General features: G+C 42.6%; 2 protein-coding genes across 3 annotated transcripts in view; one reads left to right on the top strand and one right to left on the bottom strand.

Moving 5' to 3' along the window:
- pigk (phosphatidylinositol glycan anchor biosynthesis, class K) overlaps positions 1-8,028 on the top strand; it is a 52,472-nt gene extending 44,444 nt beyond the window's left edge. The window contains exon 11 of the mRNA XM_011486047.3: positions 5,856-8,028. Within this exon, the coding sequence (XP_011484349.1) occupies positions 5,856-5,972 (117 nt within the window). The 3' untranslated portion in view covers positions 5,973-8,028. The remainder of the gene's footprint in view (positions 1-5,855) is intronic.
- A 4,890-nt stretch (positions 8,029-12,918) lies between these two features.
- st6galnac5a (ST6 (alpha-N-acetyl-neuraminyl-2,3-beta-galactosyl-1,3)-N-acetylgalactosaminide alpha-2,6-sialyltransferase 5a) overlaps positions 12,919-16,462 on the bottom strand; it is a 67,308-nt gene continuing 63,764 nt past the window's right edge. For both annotated transcript variants that reach the window (XM_011486046.4, XM_020710697.3), the window contains exon 5: positions 12,919-15,265. In XM_011486046.4, the coding sequence (XP_011484348.1) occupies positions 15,016-15,265 (250 nt within the window). In that variant the 3' untranslated portion in view covers positions 12,919-15,015. The remainder of the gene's footprint in view (positions 15,266-16,462) is intronic.

Genomic DNA, 16,462 nt, shown 5'->3' with positions numbered 1-16,462 from the left:
GGACTTCAACTCATCAGAGAGTTTCTGGATGTCCTTTTTGAGGTTAGTGATCTGTCTGTCAGGGTTTGTTGGTGCAGACACGGCAGTGGAGGTGGACGCAGACGTAGCGGCGGCAGCCATCTTGTCTAATGGAAATGAAAGTCTGAAAAGACAGTCTGAAAAGACTGCTCCATGCAACAGAGGTTATCAACTTCCTGAGCCTCAAACTTACCGTAGTAACTAGCATAACCTGCTTTCTGGAATACCCCCCTGAACTTTTACAAAGATGGATGTGCAGATTGTGCATGGAAAAAAAAGCGTTTAGCTGATCACCGCTAGCTTCACGGAGAATAGGCTCCGTGCACGAAAGTAAGGAGTTCTACGCCGCCTTGAGTGTGAGGCCGACCATTTCCGGCTTGCGACTTCTATAGCAGCAACACGGCAGATTTTGATTGCGAAAGATGGCATATATCACCCGTTTTCTACAAGGTCTCCCGAAAATCGACGTGAACGACATCTACAGGATTGTCGACCAGTGCGTGGTTACATGGGCAAAATATCGTGTCTAAAATACCGAAAGGAAATGTGTCCCGTTGTAGACAAACCTGTGCTGTCACATATTTATGCAGCAGCTCGGTAACACGAGGCGATCTTCCAAACGGGCTTTTATTAATTTTATGAATATTATGAAGTGTCTGTTCGCTCATCATTTTATATTTAATCATTGTGGTCAGTGCTTTTTTTGTGGAAGAAGAACAGAACTGAAGAACAACCCAGTGTTAGGATAGGCTAACAACACGGGCTAACAACATTAGCCTTTTGATGGAGACAAAATCCAGGACAAACCATGCGGGAAACGCTGCAATCTGCATCCTGGCTGCACGTAAATGATCAGCCTTTATTTGTCGGGACACAATTCCATGTGTCGTGATTTCTTTGAACAGTTTCTAAGGACTGAGCGGCATTTCTGCTCTGAAAAGCTCACACACAGTGTGTGCTCTGCTCTGTCCTCGCGAGTCCGGCAGCCGCTAACCCAGAGCGGCGGTTCGGCTCGCAGTCCGAATTCTCACACATAACAAAACGCACACGTAACAAAGCACCCTCCCCTCAAACACATTAATAAATCCGGCTGCTCTGCTCAGAGAGGTTCACTCGGTCCACTGGCACCGGAGCCCGAACGCAGAGCTCGGATGCCGGGTCCACACCTCAGTCAGTGGACACGCATCCCCCCCCCGCATCTCCCTCTTGAGGGGTGAAAGTGAGGGGAGACCCAGCGGGGCGAGAGCGGAGCAGGGCTTTACGCGGGGCGTCCGCAGAGCCGCTGGTCGGTCCCGTATGAGCTCACTAGCTTTCTCTCAGCGAAACATTGTCTATGCATGACGTAACCCAGAGCAGCAGTGACACACGATCGGAATGACATTTACATGAACAACGATCGGCATAACCCAGCTATCTCGATCGGAAAGAAATTTTGATCCGAACGAGTCTGACCGGGGCAGAGTATTCTGAACGGCGTGTTTACATGACACATTTTCTTTCCGATTGCTGCAAATACGAAACACGACTCGTCTTGCTTGGGGTGAAGTCCTCCCGCCGTGTTCACCATCCATTCGGCTCTCACCGACACATCTACTGGAAAGCTATTAAGGCTTATATTAGTACTGTTGTACTTTGACAAATTCGCACACGGGTACACAACAATGTTGGGATGTCTTTGTCACGCGTTGAAACAACAAACGCCTTTCTTTTACCCGAAATCCGCTCCTATTTACTCAAAACTAGCAACTCAACAAAACTCCCCACAACAATAACACGACCAACAGGAAGTTGTCGGCCTCACACTCGAAAAAGTGTTAACCGGAAGTTCTATCGTGCACGTAGGCTATTGGGCCTGTCTGTTAGCCTGGGGGCGGGCCTAGCAGCACATACTGTTCCTGGAAGGGGCTGTTCCTCACTTTGTGAGTACCCACTTCTTTTCTTAGATCGGGAGGGGCTGGTGCTCAGAGAGCAGGTTTTTGAGGGAATACTCAGAGATGTGTGAATGGATCAAAATACCACTTTGGGTTGTTTGTTGTGAGGTATTAACCTTATGATACACTTGAAAGCTCAAAAAAGTGACTTTTGCTTGATACACCCCCTTTAAAGTTATTATTAAATTATCTATTTTAAAGACTAAAATAAAGATTAAAAAAAAAGTCTGGCTTATAAATTAAAAAAATCCATCGCACCTGTGCTGAGCACTCTTTAGAAACACAAGACGGGTTGAGTGTTTGTGTGGTTGATGAAAAACTCAGGTATAAGAGCCACTCACTGTCTTCCTAGCACAAAGATCAGTGCAGTACCTGTGGTCTTTCATAAAAGCTGTTGGACTTTGAAACTGAGTGAGAGTGAGATACAAAAGGAAGAGCTGGGTTTATTCGCTGTAGTGGGAATCACAACAAAGGAGACCTCTCAGATGGATCGCTTTGGGATCTGTGCTTTTAAATGTTATTTATAACAATATCGTACTAATAGCATCATGAAAACCACAACCACACAAACCACAAAACCCTAAAGAGAAAAGAAAAATGTTCAGCAGAACCTGTAAAATTCTGAGCTACTTGTAGACTCCATTCTGACTGTGTCTGCCCCTTTACATGATTCCTTCATTCAGATGCTAAAAGCATGTTTTGTGGTTTGGGTTTTATTATCTCTGCTGTGTTGAAGCACTGAACTCTGGGTTTCTGCCGCTCTGCTCCGCTCTACTCTTCTAATTAATGCGATTTAATATCATCCCACACAGTTTGCTACATTGCAAAAGTAGAAAAGTATTCATTTAAAGTTTCAACATGGTAACTTCTCTATTAATGTAATCTTAAAGCCCCTTCATGAAAAAACTAGAAAATTCAAGCTGCAGCAGGTTGATTGTGGCTCCATTTTTGATTCACCCTCTGGTGTTTGTTTTCTTCTGTAAACCTGAAGCCTCTCATCCTCTGGTTCTGCTTTTGGCTCAGTATTCCAGTCATTTTCATCAATCAGGAAACTTCTCATCTTCTTTTTGCAGAAGAAAACACACACACACACACACAAATCTGAAAACAGCACAGTCTCCAAGAACCATCAGCATACCATTGTAGAAAAGGTAGCAGCCGCAGGATAAAGTTCTTGCTCACAGCCATGAAAACATGAACGTTTACTGATGATCCAGTGCCACTTTGCAGCCTCACACTCTCATTTGGTTTGCCCTTTAGAGCTCTTGTCAGACTTTGTTAGAATATGGACAGCAAACTCTAACCCAATACCTGTCATGTGCTGATAACTTTTAATAGGCAGCACTTAACCTTGGGCCTCCCTCCCCGACTAGCCAACAGTGTTCCCACCCCAGGCTCAGGTCTGACGTGGGCTGCAAAGCCCTGCCGTGTGGCTTTAGCATTCTAGATGGAAGTGGTGCTGTATTGATTTGACTTGATTAAGCTGTTAAATACATTTGCAGTCAGACGTAATGCAATTTCACTGCCGTCCTCTGCCTCCCTGAGTTAAAAATTGGCAGAGTTTGTAAAGAAGTGATGGGGCTGAGAAGAGACTACAGCTCAGTGACACAGCATGTGATGAATTTCACTAATGCCAATGTTGGTCCTGATCACTCTAAAAACATAGATGTATTGCTGCCAGTTATAGAAGTTTCCTACTTCATTGTCCATAGACGATCCTTTTTAAAGACCATAATTATTAGGATAAAGTTAATTATTATTTCCTTCGTGCGGCGGTTTCACCACAGCAAATCCTTAAAAATCTTTTGCTTCAGTCTAATTAGCTAACAGTGTATAAAGCAGGAGGAGAAAAACCAAATAAAAAGGAGATCTGGAAACGTTGCAGCTTTGGCCAGTTTGGGATTTTTTGTAGTGTTGTGCATGAACACTTTAGTAATGGACTATATGCTTGTTTAACCCCTTAACGCCCGATTTCTGTTTACATTTCTTTATTTCAAACACAAAGGAAAATAAACACAAGAGTTTAAATTGACGGATAAAACAACAGTGTGCTTGAAAAGGGTTGAAGAGAAATCTTGTGATCCCAGCCCTTTTTTTATTTTTACAACCCCTGATGATCTACTTATTTGTATTTACAGTTATGTACATGTACCTGTTACACATTCACATTACCTTCTGCAGAGCGCCTATGCAGCAGTGACATTTCTGTTTTTATTGATCATTTCCGGCCTTATAAAGTTCCATCAGTGACATCTTGTTGTTTTTTTTGAATGCATGTAAACTTTTGGTTTTTTTTAAACCTTCATCCAGTCCGTTCCATAAATCCACACCACAAATTCTCTGCTTTTTGACGTTTAGCTGCTTTCTTAAATTGTAACTCCCATCTCTGTCCTTGAACATTTGTTGTATGTTTATTGGAAGCAAGCAAAAAAAGTCCTATGTTTTTGCTTTATTTAGTTAATTTTAGAGCCGAAGTGGTTTTGGGACAACAGGCATTAAGTGGATAACTCAGAATGAGTTGTGGGCGGGACTGTCGGCTCGGAGCAAGCACACCCCATTTCCTATCACCCATCTGTTAACACGCTTTCCCACTAGCTTACAGGTCTCCATAACCTCAAGCTAACATTACTGTTGCAACAAAATGGGGAGCAATATCAGAGCAATCCAGCCATACAGTTTAGATCCAGATTCCAGTCCAGCTCAGACGAGGAAAACAAAGACGTTCATGGATCTGTTGGACTGCAGGTGGATGATCAGAATGGAGCAGAGCAGGGGGCTTGTGGCCCCGCCCAGCGTATTCTCTACGTCACAAATATGATCTTTTTCAATTAGCATTTTTCGTCTGCTCCTAATTCACAAGTTAAATAAAGAAATACTCATAAATGTAATTTTAAGGTGAATGTTCTTTATATATGTCCTTTTATCATCAGAAAAATGCCACAAAAACATGTTAAAAACACCCAAAAGACCATTTTCATCAGAGTGGGACTCCTAAAGTTGGCAGTAAAAACAATAAACAGAAGATCTGCTGTTTTTCAAAATATGACATCCATATGAATTCAGTAACTTTCAGAAGAACAAATGTGATGGATTTTCATAAATATACATTCAAAGGCTCATGTACTAATAATGTGACTAATAAGCCTCAGACTCATTAATGATGTCTGCCTGAGGCTTGAATGTTCCCATTTTAAGCTGATCTGTGTGCAGAAACGCAGCAAAGCTCCTGGTTCTGCTGGAATGGTGCCGTGGTTCTGACGCCTCCGCCTGTCTGTTCCTGCTGACACCCCCCCCCCCATGCACGGCCTTCAGAGGAGCTGTCACACATGTGGCCGGTCAGCGCCCTGCGTGCCGCCACACACTCCTGTTCGCAGTTGATTTGGGCTTGGAGGGGCCATTGATTTCCCTACTGGATGATGGCGGGTTTGGTGGTGAGAGATCACAGAAGTGTCTCCAGTGCGTCCCTCGCAGGCCGTCCACGGCTTTGCTGCCGCCAGAAGCTCTCGCAAGAATTTTTAGAGGTTAAATCTCATCTCTCCACTGAATATTGCCGCAGCATTAGCATATAAATGTGCTCCTTGTGAGATGCATGTTTAATACAAGCAAGATTTAAAAGTATAATCATACACAAAGTGATGATGTGGCAGTGAATGAGAGCAACACAAGGCGGGGGGGAGGTTGCTGATGAGCCCCACCCCTCGCTTTTCTGGGTGTTTGTGTGCGAGACGGCGATGGGGGGGCGCGTTAAGCGTTTGAAAAGATAAATTGAGTGTGTGTTATTCTGTGCCTGCCTGCCTGCGTGATTGACAGGACAATCAGCTGTGGCCGCAACAGGAGAAATATACCCACCATTACTAACCTGCAATCTCCCCCCCCCCCCCCTCTTTTATCCCCCCCCCACTGCAGAAACCAAAGCAGAAAGACTGGCATCCCCCTGACGGCTTCATCCTGGGCCTGTGGACTTTAATCCTTCTGGTGTTTTTCAAGACGTACGGCATCAAGCATCTCAAACACATCTTCTGAGACTTCGGCTTTGCACTGTTGGGCTTCTGGAGGCGCGATGGGGAAGGCTGGATGTCTCGCTGAAGAGATTTTAGGGGAAAAAGTGCAGCTTTTGACTATTTTTTATTTTTTTTTCCCCACTCGGAATGTTCAAAAAAGGCTAACTGTGACTACTGCTTCAGTGAAAAGCTGTTTTTACATTTGTGTTTTCTGAGGATCTGCTCTGTGTTTTAGGGTGTCCAGCTCTAAGCGGTTGCTCGTTGCACTGAACTGAGCCAGCAGATGATTTCATTCATGTAGAGAGTGGGATGCTGCATTTTCAGCAGCATCCTATTCGTTTAAGTGCTACTCCAAACATTTGCTGGGTCAGAAAAGGAAAACATGCAGCGAGAGCGTGCTGATTGGCTGTGAGTGGGCTGTGAAGACGTTACTATTTAATGTCTTGCGTGTCCGTATACATTACCCCCTTTGGTCATCCTATCATACTTATGAGGGAGAGCAATCACACATAATCCCATCTCCCACGATAGAGCCATCTCCTTGTTCCATTTTCTAAATTGCCCTTCCTTTGAAAACATCCATTAGCTCCCTAGTCGTGTGCACTACTTATTGTATTCTGGGTGATGGACAGCTTTTTCCCTGCCAGCTCTTTCCTGAATCTCCAGTTCGTGAGTGGAAGCCTGGAAAGCCACGGGCCGTTCCAAATGAGCCTCTGCTATGCTGGGACATGTTTTGCCTTTTCCATTTTTTTCTTCCCTCGTCTGCTCTCACCTTGTCTAACTGTGCTGCGATGGGGTCGTTGTTACCGGGAGCCGGGTGGGGCTTACGGATCCGAGCCGGGGCAGTTTATGGAGCCGCCCATCGGCCTCTTTGCTTAAATGGGAACCAGACAAATGAAACACTGGACAGCAGCTGCAGCGCCATCACTGTTCACTTATAACTCTAATCTTGTTCCTCCTGCTCCCAGAAAGCTTTGATTTCCACAGCTGCAGGATTTTCTCAATAAAGAACTAAATAAAACCATATTTATTTCTTTTAAGCTAGCCAATTTGTTTCTGTATTAATTGGTCTTTAATAGTGATACAAAGTAATACCCCTCTAAATCTGTGTGATCTCTTCTTTTTAAATCAGATTTGCTTGGACTGGACCCAAGTCTGAATGTCTGCCAGTCTAAGTAGATACTTAAAGCTTTTTTATTCCTCAAAGACCTCCTTGGATCTGTGCAGACTGAGCTGACTTCCAGCCCTCTGAGCCTTTTTTCCTTCTGGAAACACTTCAAATAGCCCACAGAGGCTTTAATGCTGTTTTTTTTTTTCCTTCTGCGGTGTGAAAACTAAAAGAAACAAAGCGGCATCACTAGTCTCCACACACACGGTGTGCAGCAGCGGCAGCTGAGACGACTCAAAGCCGCTGCACCTGGAATGCCGTCGTTTGATGTTAAACCCACTAGAGAGTGGACTCCATGTTCGGCTTTCCTCTTCTTCAGCACCTGGAAACGGCGCTGCCTTCTCTTTGTTGCTGGGATTTTTCCGTGCTAATAGAGACCTGCGTCTACCTCCTGCCACGCCCGGCGCTCCAGGGAAAAGTCAGACAGGAGCGTTTCCGTGCATCCCTCTCCAGGAAGAGCGGCACTTGAGGCAGAAAACTCACACGGGGTGAAATTCAACACACGTGCTAAAATTGATCAGTTGTTCCCTCGCGCATTAATCTGACGGCTCGATGAATGTCTCACTGCAGATTCTGTTTTTCACTTTTCCGTTTTAAAAGTGTAAAAGGTTTGAAATTCCTGCTGCATGTTGTACTGATGGGAAAAGTGCCTGACAAGAATGAATGAGGAAAAGATCCGGCTGACATCCTCCAGCTGAACATCAGGAATGAAGAGATTCATCAGCTATTCATGCCAATTCAAAAGTGTTTTGGAGTAGTTTGGGGTATGAAAAACCTCATTCATGGATGAGGTCACGACCTACGTTCATGCAGGAAGCAGACAAAAGTGAGGATGTTCTGACTTTGTGGGAAAAAAACACAAAACTTTATTTTTAATGTTGCATTTTGAATAAAGATGTGTTTAAAAGGATTTGTGGAAATGGAGTCATTTAAATGTATTTGTTACACCTAAACCTGTTGCTGTTCTGGACAGCGAGGATAAATTTGTGCCTGTTTGGATGTTTATCATTTAAACTATATTTGATCTTGTTCTAAAACACAACAGACATAATTCTGACCAATGCAGCTCCATTTTTTTCCTGCAGACTCTCCAGTTCTCGTCTCCACATCTCTTCTCAGTTGTGAAGAGAGGCCATAAAGACGGGAACTGGATGTTTCAGGCAGCGGCCTCTGCATTTTTCATCATTTATTGAAGCAAAATCAAAACTTGTAGTGAAACTCATTAAGTAAATTACCATGGCAACAGATAAAAAAAAGAAGCAAAGCCTCAAATAGGGTCCAGCAGTGGAATTTTTAAGTAGCTGTTTCCATATTTCCAAACAGGAGGAAGACTGAATTTAGTATTGATTATTTTCTGTAACAGAGCAAATGTGCAAATGAACAAAACTTGCCTTATATTTTTACTGAAGGTTATTACATTGGGGGGGGTAAAAAAGTATTTGGCCGTCACCAATTCTACAATTCTGTAATGCCCTTTTTGCCCCCCTTTGACAGTCTGTACATGACGGGGCTGCACTTCTGTCATCCGTCTCTGACGGCGTCTTCAGGAGAAACTTTTTTTCATGGCCTCATCACCCCGAGTGGCTTTTGGATCGTCCGGATGTGTCACGGATTCATTTAGATTCCCAGGCAGCATCCTGATGAAGCATCACATCATCTCAGTCTGCATCACACAGCAGACAAAGTAAAATGATCACTGCTCAGTGTTCCACTATACATTTATATGCTTTACCTGGATGTGTAAAACTCCAGATTTATATACTTATAAACCTGTCAGATCAATGATTTGTTTGTGTTTAAAGGAGGACTCCTCTGTTTGTCCAACAGAAACGATTTTATTAAGAAGTTCAGGCTGAAGAGGAATTCAACCAAACACTCATATTTACAGATTGCTTATAGTGACGGATCCCACCATCAAACGTTTCAATAATTCATTTTAATAACATTAATCAACACAGCCTTGGTTTAGAACATGTACTTCTTGTATTTAATCATATGTTGGGTGGAATGTGCACATTACAACACTATGAGCTGTCATTTAGAGACCGGGGGAGGCTTGCTTTGTCATTTATTTAGGGGATCAGACCCTAAATAAACCTTTTGTGTTTCTATATGTGTGTGTTCGGTCAGTTAGTTTCTTCGTTTGTTCCTATTTTCAGTCCAGTTATGTTGTTTTGGTCTATTTATCTTTTTATTTTATTTTGGTTTTTACCTTCAGTTGTGCTTCTATTTGCATTTTGGGAGGTAAATAAAAGCCACTTTAGTTTTGAATAAATACCCCCATGTCCTCCGGCCTTTCTCCTTGGTTCCTAACAATCCTTAAAACAGTTCAGTCTAAACAAGCAGTGACCTTTCTTTTAAATGAGTGGATAAAAAATTAAATGTTGGAAAAACTCAGCGACTAGCAGAGCTGCAATCATCACATCTCTCCATTTGAATTAAAAGATGTTTTTTTTTCTTTAAGCTTTTTGAATAAAAAGCAATTTTCCGTTCAATACTGGCAGTTTTTCAGAGAATGTATTTAAATAAATGTATGAAGGGCTAACTCGTTCTTCCTATGTATATATAACATATAAAATAAAAGAAACAAATAACATAATTATGAACGACAAGGTGTGATTATAAATAGAAAATCAATCTTATATATTTCCATGAATATAAACTGTCAACATGTCAATGTTAAATGTCAACATCCTCTAACATTGACACATTTTCTTTAAGATAATGGATCTTGTAGATAAAAAGAAAAACTAAAAACTTCTGACTCAACTATAATAAACCAATTGATGTTATTAAAGTTTCTGTTGCTGTGGGTTATTGTTAGGCCATCGCTGCAAAAAAAGAATGTAACTGGGCAAACAAAAAAATGAAACGCTGCTGCAAATAAAATAAACTGCTGAAAAAAAATGTTGCAACAAAAGAGACACTACAAATAAAAAGAAGATCAGCTGGATCATCGGGGATGGTATTTTCCTGGCACCGTTGTGAGAAGAAGAAGAAGAAGGAAAAAAAAAACAGGATTATGAAAACAAACGAGAAAATAAGTGAAGATGTTGGTGTCCAGTGTAACGACGTGTTCTATTAATGTGTTATTTGGTTGGGCCACAGCCTCAGGTCTGAAGGGAAACTGGAGGGTTTATTGTTAGCTTCGGCTAACACAGAGAGCCAGTGTGCAGAAAGACACAAACGAGAGGAGAATGGAGTTCTGCAGCTTTACTCTGATTTGCAGCAAACACAGGTCCATGAACCACCACAGAGTCTGACTCCAGGGCAGAGTCTACTCCAGACAAACACAACAAAAAACAGGTACTGAGAGCCCGGAACCAAAACACATCCCAGTGGAAACAACGGATGGCTGAATGCTTCCAGCAGCTCATTTCTGTGGCTGTTGTGTTTGTCATCGATAATCATGCTAATAATCAATAGAGTAACCATAGTTAGCTCTGAACCCTCTGAGACCATGTAAATGTACGTGCACACCCTTTCAAACTTCCTATTCATAACCTGAACATGGACTGTTTTCTACCAGAAACAAGTTCAAAGTTAGTATTTGCAAGCAGAATGACTTTTCTTTGCATGGATGTGTTTTGCATCCACTTGTTACAAATGGGGTAAGATAACTGTCAATAAGAAACGTAAGCAAAAAAACAAAATTGTGCTTAAATTACTACTCTTGGCAAAATAAAAAAAAAAGACAAGACAATTTGTCTTTGTCTTAAATACGGACCATGTTAACTCAATGTCTAAAATTCATCCAGGGGTCACAGGCACACATCACACATCGACTCCAGAAACATGGATTCAACTGAGTGAGCATGTGCTTTGAGTCTCATTTATGAAGCTAAAACAGGATCGAAGCCTTTAGAATATTATTGATGCTCTGGCTGGGAAAGTATCCTGATACCTTAACTCTGTTGAATAAAATAATAACAGTGATGTTCTGACGCGTGTTTGGTTGCCAGGCGATAACAGCTGGTCGACTAATCAATGCTCCGGACCCGGAAGTGCTGCAAAAATGAGCAGCAGACATCCTTCACATCAGGTGGGAAAACGTCCATGTTCATTAAAAAAAAAATGTAAACAGAGATAATAAGAGAATGATGGAACAAAAAAAAGAAGGAGGGATCCCCACTTCCCTGCTGCCACCGCTCTGCCGTCTGCCGGCCAGCCAGCGTTGGCAGCTGGTCATGATAAAGCATCAGTTCAGAGAGAAAGTTCACCTCTTACCGCTTGTTTTTGTCCAGATGATGAAGCTAAAGGTTGTTTGACAGAAGCCAGAGCAGTGATACAGAAGATTCAGGTTACGAAATTCCTCTTTATTTTTAAGTGTAAATAATCACTTTTTTATCCACAGCCAGCAGCCAATCAGAATTGAGTATTCACCTGGACCATGGTATGATACACTTTACCCGGGTTCTGCCAAGGTGACTGTAAAGTTTCCGTTTTCTGCAGTATAATTTATGTAAATGTACCGGGTTCACTGGATTATCTGTGCAAATGATGGTTTTCTTCCTTGTTTAACAGCTGACTGTGGATTCATGATGTTCTATCCCACAGCCCCTTCAGATCTGGGATGCAACATAATCCCTGAACTTTAGTGCTACCTTACCCCTCAGAATGCAAATACAAATGTGATTCCTTTTATTCAAATGAGGCCAAACCTTCCTTACTTGGGTCAACTTAAAAAAGAAAGAGCTTATCGACTCACCTCTTCTGGAGGATGAAGTCAGGAGCAGGTCAAACCCTGCTGCTGCAGTATATGAGGGAAACTCGTGTCCCTGTCTCTGGTGATTAAGTGTAATGTGAAACATGCTCCTGTGGTGTGAGCGTCTGTGACCCAAAACAGCTGTGCTCGGTTTACTTGCAACCCAGGTATGATGCTGCAATCAATAGGAGCTTTGACCGCAACACTCTAAAGATCGGTTGAGGGAATTTGTAGGGAAAAAAAATGGCCAAAAAGACCAGACAGTCTCCTAATGGGCACATGAACTAAGTTAGGGCGCATTCACATGGCAGGTTTGGTTCATGTCAGGGTTTGTTCCTTCCAATAGCAAAAGGTAAGTGTGAAAGCTCTTGGAAGTTCCTTCTTCCAACGTGTTGCTGTGAGCCAGGGGGAGTCAGACTTTTTGCTAATTCTATGAGGTAAAAATGGATGAGGGCACTCTTTGAACCATTTTAATCATTTTCAGCAGAATAGACAACGGACACGGCCTAGTGGACAAACACAATAAAGAAACGATAGTCACAGCTTTTAGAAAGTACTGGGGGGGCGCATGTTATTGATTTTATGACGGAAGCATGAGGGCTTTGAACATTGGCTGCGTTTGTCCCACGCGCAGGACTTTGGACATGCCATCTCTAAACACACTGCACAGATGATACGGATCCTTTCCATCCAGTTTCTAAACGGTGTTTAAATCTGTTCACATCCCAATGAGACACGTGGAAAGTGTTGTCCCCCTTTTTTTCTTCTAGCACGGTTTAACCCTTTCATTCAAGTTGTCCCTTCAATTAATATAGGTCAAGTTACTTCAGCTTCCTCTAATATTTTAATATACAAATAGGTTTAATAGAAAATATACATTCAAATCTCCCTTTGGGGGCTAGCTTAGGGTTTTTCTTTTTCAAAGTATTTTTCATTTAATTTTTAAGTAGGGATTTTATACACTTAGCAATAGGTAGAATTCTGTTTAGTGAATTAAATTGTAAAGTCATATTTGTTAAATAAGCTGAGATGCTTCTGAAATCCCAAACAAATCACTGAGCAACAAGCGTTTGTAATAATGACAGAAATCACAGATACCACTTTAGCTTTTTATATGGAACATAGTGGAGAGAACATTTTTTCTTAAAGTTTAACCGTATTTTCAGTCTTGTGACGAGGCATGAATCTGTCTTGATTCAAATGAAAGGCGTTGTATGGATCAGCTGAGGACTCCTCTGCCCTGTAATGGAGGTGAGGTGTGCCTCCGGTGTTCTTGATTTCCTTTTGTCACCTTGATCTATGTGCCTAACCTTCAGCCAGAAACACGTTTCAGTGCCACGGCTGCAAAAGAAGAGAAGCAAATGTCCCAGCTCTCCATTTGGAATATATTTGCAGCTCCTGGGAAGAATGACGGGGCCTTGCAGCTCAGCCTGTTGTCCACGATTATTTTAGCATGACACAACCTCATGCCATTAGTGGATGGAACGAGCAGGAATTATCAGGAAAAATGGTTTCTGCTGTCAGCAAAGGATAAAAGCGAGTCACAGTTTACAACAGTTTCTTCATTGTTTTTGTATGAACAGGAAGTCCACGTCGGTGTTTTTCTCCATAGGAATCAAAGTCACACACGTCCAGGAGAAAAACAAATGCAAAAAGTGTTTCTGACAGTGGATTCAGTCCACGCTGAAGCTGTCAGTCTCCTCCTAGAGAGTCTTTGTTCTTTCTCAAACAGCGAAGAAGCAGCCTGCATGTGTACGTGTTATTTTACACAAATATGACCAATTGAAGTGATTTAAACACCTGGATTAGGTGGGTGAATACTTTTGGCCAAAAAAAGTGGATATAGGGTATGTAAGGCTGAAAAAAAAATCTGCACCATGCAAGTTTTTACTCACCTTTTACATTTTTTTCAAATTCGAATGACCTTTTTAGAGTTTCTGCAACAGTCGGTTGCAGCAGCCTGTCATGCACACTGAATGCTGTCACTTCTGGAAAATAAAAACGTCTTTGCCACATATAGGAGATGGAAAGCCGGCTGTCATGGTGCAAGCACCCACATATCTAACCCACAGCACCTGTCATATCACTTCTGCTTTTAAGGAAGCGGGCAGAAACGGATAAGGACTTGACATCAGCATGTATCATTAAGATAACGGTTTGTCTCATTAGTTTTTCTTGACTGACACCAGAGGAGGAGTCCACATCAATTATGGTCCAGAGGGAGAAAGCGACACGTTCTCATCCGTCTCAAAAAATACAAACCTGCACTTCTGCGCGCTGATTCAGCCACAGAGAAGCAGCTGTAGATGAACACGGCAGAATGGATGCAGCGGCAGCTCCGGCGCTCTCAATCTTCATCTCCCACTTGTCTTGTGTGACACGGCTGTGCTTTTACACGGAAATCCAGCTTGTAGTTAAATAAATCGCTCTATTAACCGCTTGCAGGAGCCAACAAAAGTCTTATGACACACATAGGGCACTGAGAGAAGTGCACACGCCGTGAAACCTCCCATGGACTGCTACACACTTGTCAATCATCCAGGATGCTCTGCAGTGCAAAGCCTGACTTGCATGAACTCACAGCGCACACATCTCAAAGACAGAATAAATGAAAGTAAAGGATAGAATTTATGCAAATGCTTTGAAGTGGATTGAAGTTTGGTTGCGGGGAAACGGGTGGATTGAATCTCTTCTAACCTTATCTCAAACTGCAAAAAAAAAAAAAAAAAACAACCCTGAAGACAGACATTTTACTTTTGAACAGTCAGATTTGAGTGACAGCACTGCAGTGTGTTTCGACTTACTTACTGAGCTAAATTTAAAACAATATTTCTCTTCGTGATTCCTGCTTGGATCCGTCATCCATCGGAAAGCTCATGGAGAGACCAAACGTGTGTGATCCCTCTGGTGAACTCATGTATGCACAAAGAGCTGCAGGGTCCACAGCAGCGCCCTGGCATGCTTTGAGAAGGTTTCCTCTGCGTGTGAGGCCTCACTTGACAAACACAAAAGCTCTGAACTGGTTCACATAAAACACTTTCAGGTCTGCAGCTGCAAGTCCTCAGCAGAATCAAGCCTCGGTTCTCCTCCGGACGGTTTTCCTCCCCTGTGCCATGTTCTGTAATGTGTGTTTAGGGTTGGCTGTCCCCTCAGTGCAAACTGCCCACGACCTCCAGAGCGTTCCTCAGACAGTCACGTCTTCTGGGGCCCTGCAGGCTCCACGGCCTCCAGCGTGCGGTTGGCGGGCAGAGGCGCGGGGCTCCACTCCGGCTGATAGAAGTGGATGTCAAACGTCCGTGCCCAGTCGGCAAACACTCGCTTCTCGGTGATGAAGCGGTGGTGGCTGCCGCGCCTCCCGCGCTCGTGTGAAATGTACATGGCGCACTCGTCCGGGCCGCGCGGCTCGTAGTAGTGGTAGGGGACGGACTGGTGCTGAGGCTCCCTGCAGTGGAGGAACCAGAAGAGACAGCTGACATTTCAAAGCACTGAAACAAGCATTTAGCGACTGACCTTCATTTCTTGTCATTTGCATGGCCTACAAAGATAAATTGAACTTGTTTAATGACCTAAAAAGTCAACTCTCTTGGTAGGAAATTAAGAAGCTAAAATTAGTTGTACAAAGTTGTTGCTGGGCTCACGTAAAACTCCTCCAGAAGCTCTTCACAAATTCAAAAGGTTATAAAGCAGAAACATGTGAGAAATCTTTCTACAGTGTTCTCATTAGTCTTTTGTTAAAAATGAGGGAAACCCTTCAACTTCCAGATTGAAGCCTGTTTGAAAACAAAATAAATGTTAATAAGCAAGGAGGTTCCCGTTGACTCAATGGTAAATAGTTGCAATCGACACCATCTATTTTTCAGGCTGATTTAAGGAACATTTATTTTTATATTTTAATATTCATTTAATATTTAGGAGCTCTCAAATGTATTATAGTGTTAATTACTCACAATAAACAAGTGGTATTTTGATCCATTCACGCATTTCTGAGCATTCTTTTAAAAACCTGCTTTCTGAGCACCAGCCCCTCCCAAACCACAAAAACGAGCGGGTCCTCCCATTGTGACATCACAATGTGGGGAACAGCCCCTTCCAGGAAGAGTCTGCCCTGCCAGCCCCGCCTCCAGACTAACACACACGCCCACTTTCTCTTTGGAGCTAGCGGTGACCGGCTAAATGCTTTCATTTTATAAGCACAATATGCACCTCTATCTTTGTTAAGGTTTGGATGTTGTTTATGTTCGTGGGCTAAACGCAGACACGCTGCAGAGGTCGGCTCTAGGTGGATGGCATGAAATGTGCGGCACCCACAAAGAGAGAAAGGCGGAGCCTTACAGATCCAGTTGTCTAACATTCGGGTAGGAAAATTAGCTACGAAAATAACATATATTTTATTAAAAACTCGTTCTTTAGTGTGCCAAAGGTAATATATTATCATATAAATGGATATAGTTTACTCTGAAAGGCTTATGAACAGCATGACATAGACCCTGTACATGTTTAAACGTCTATTTTATTTCTTTTAAACACAGATGGATGGTCCACTTGATAAATGGTGACAGACTGAAGAATATTCTTTTTAAATAAAACAATATTTTCAACAAGTTTTTATTCTAAAACACATTTTCTTAACTTTTATCTA

This window comes from Oryzias latipes, chromosome 17 (assembly GCF_053564925.1).
Source record: "Oryzias latipes strain Hd-rR chromosome 17, Olatipes_Hd-rR_3.1".
Taxonomy (NCBI): Eukaryota; Metazoa; Chordata; class Actinopteri; order Beloniformes; family Adrianichthyidae; genus Oryzias; species Oryzias latipes.
This window is presented reverse-complemented; position numbering and strand designations above follow the sequence as displayed.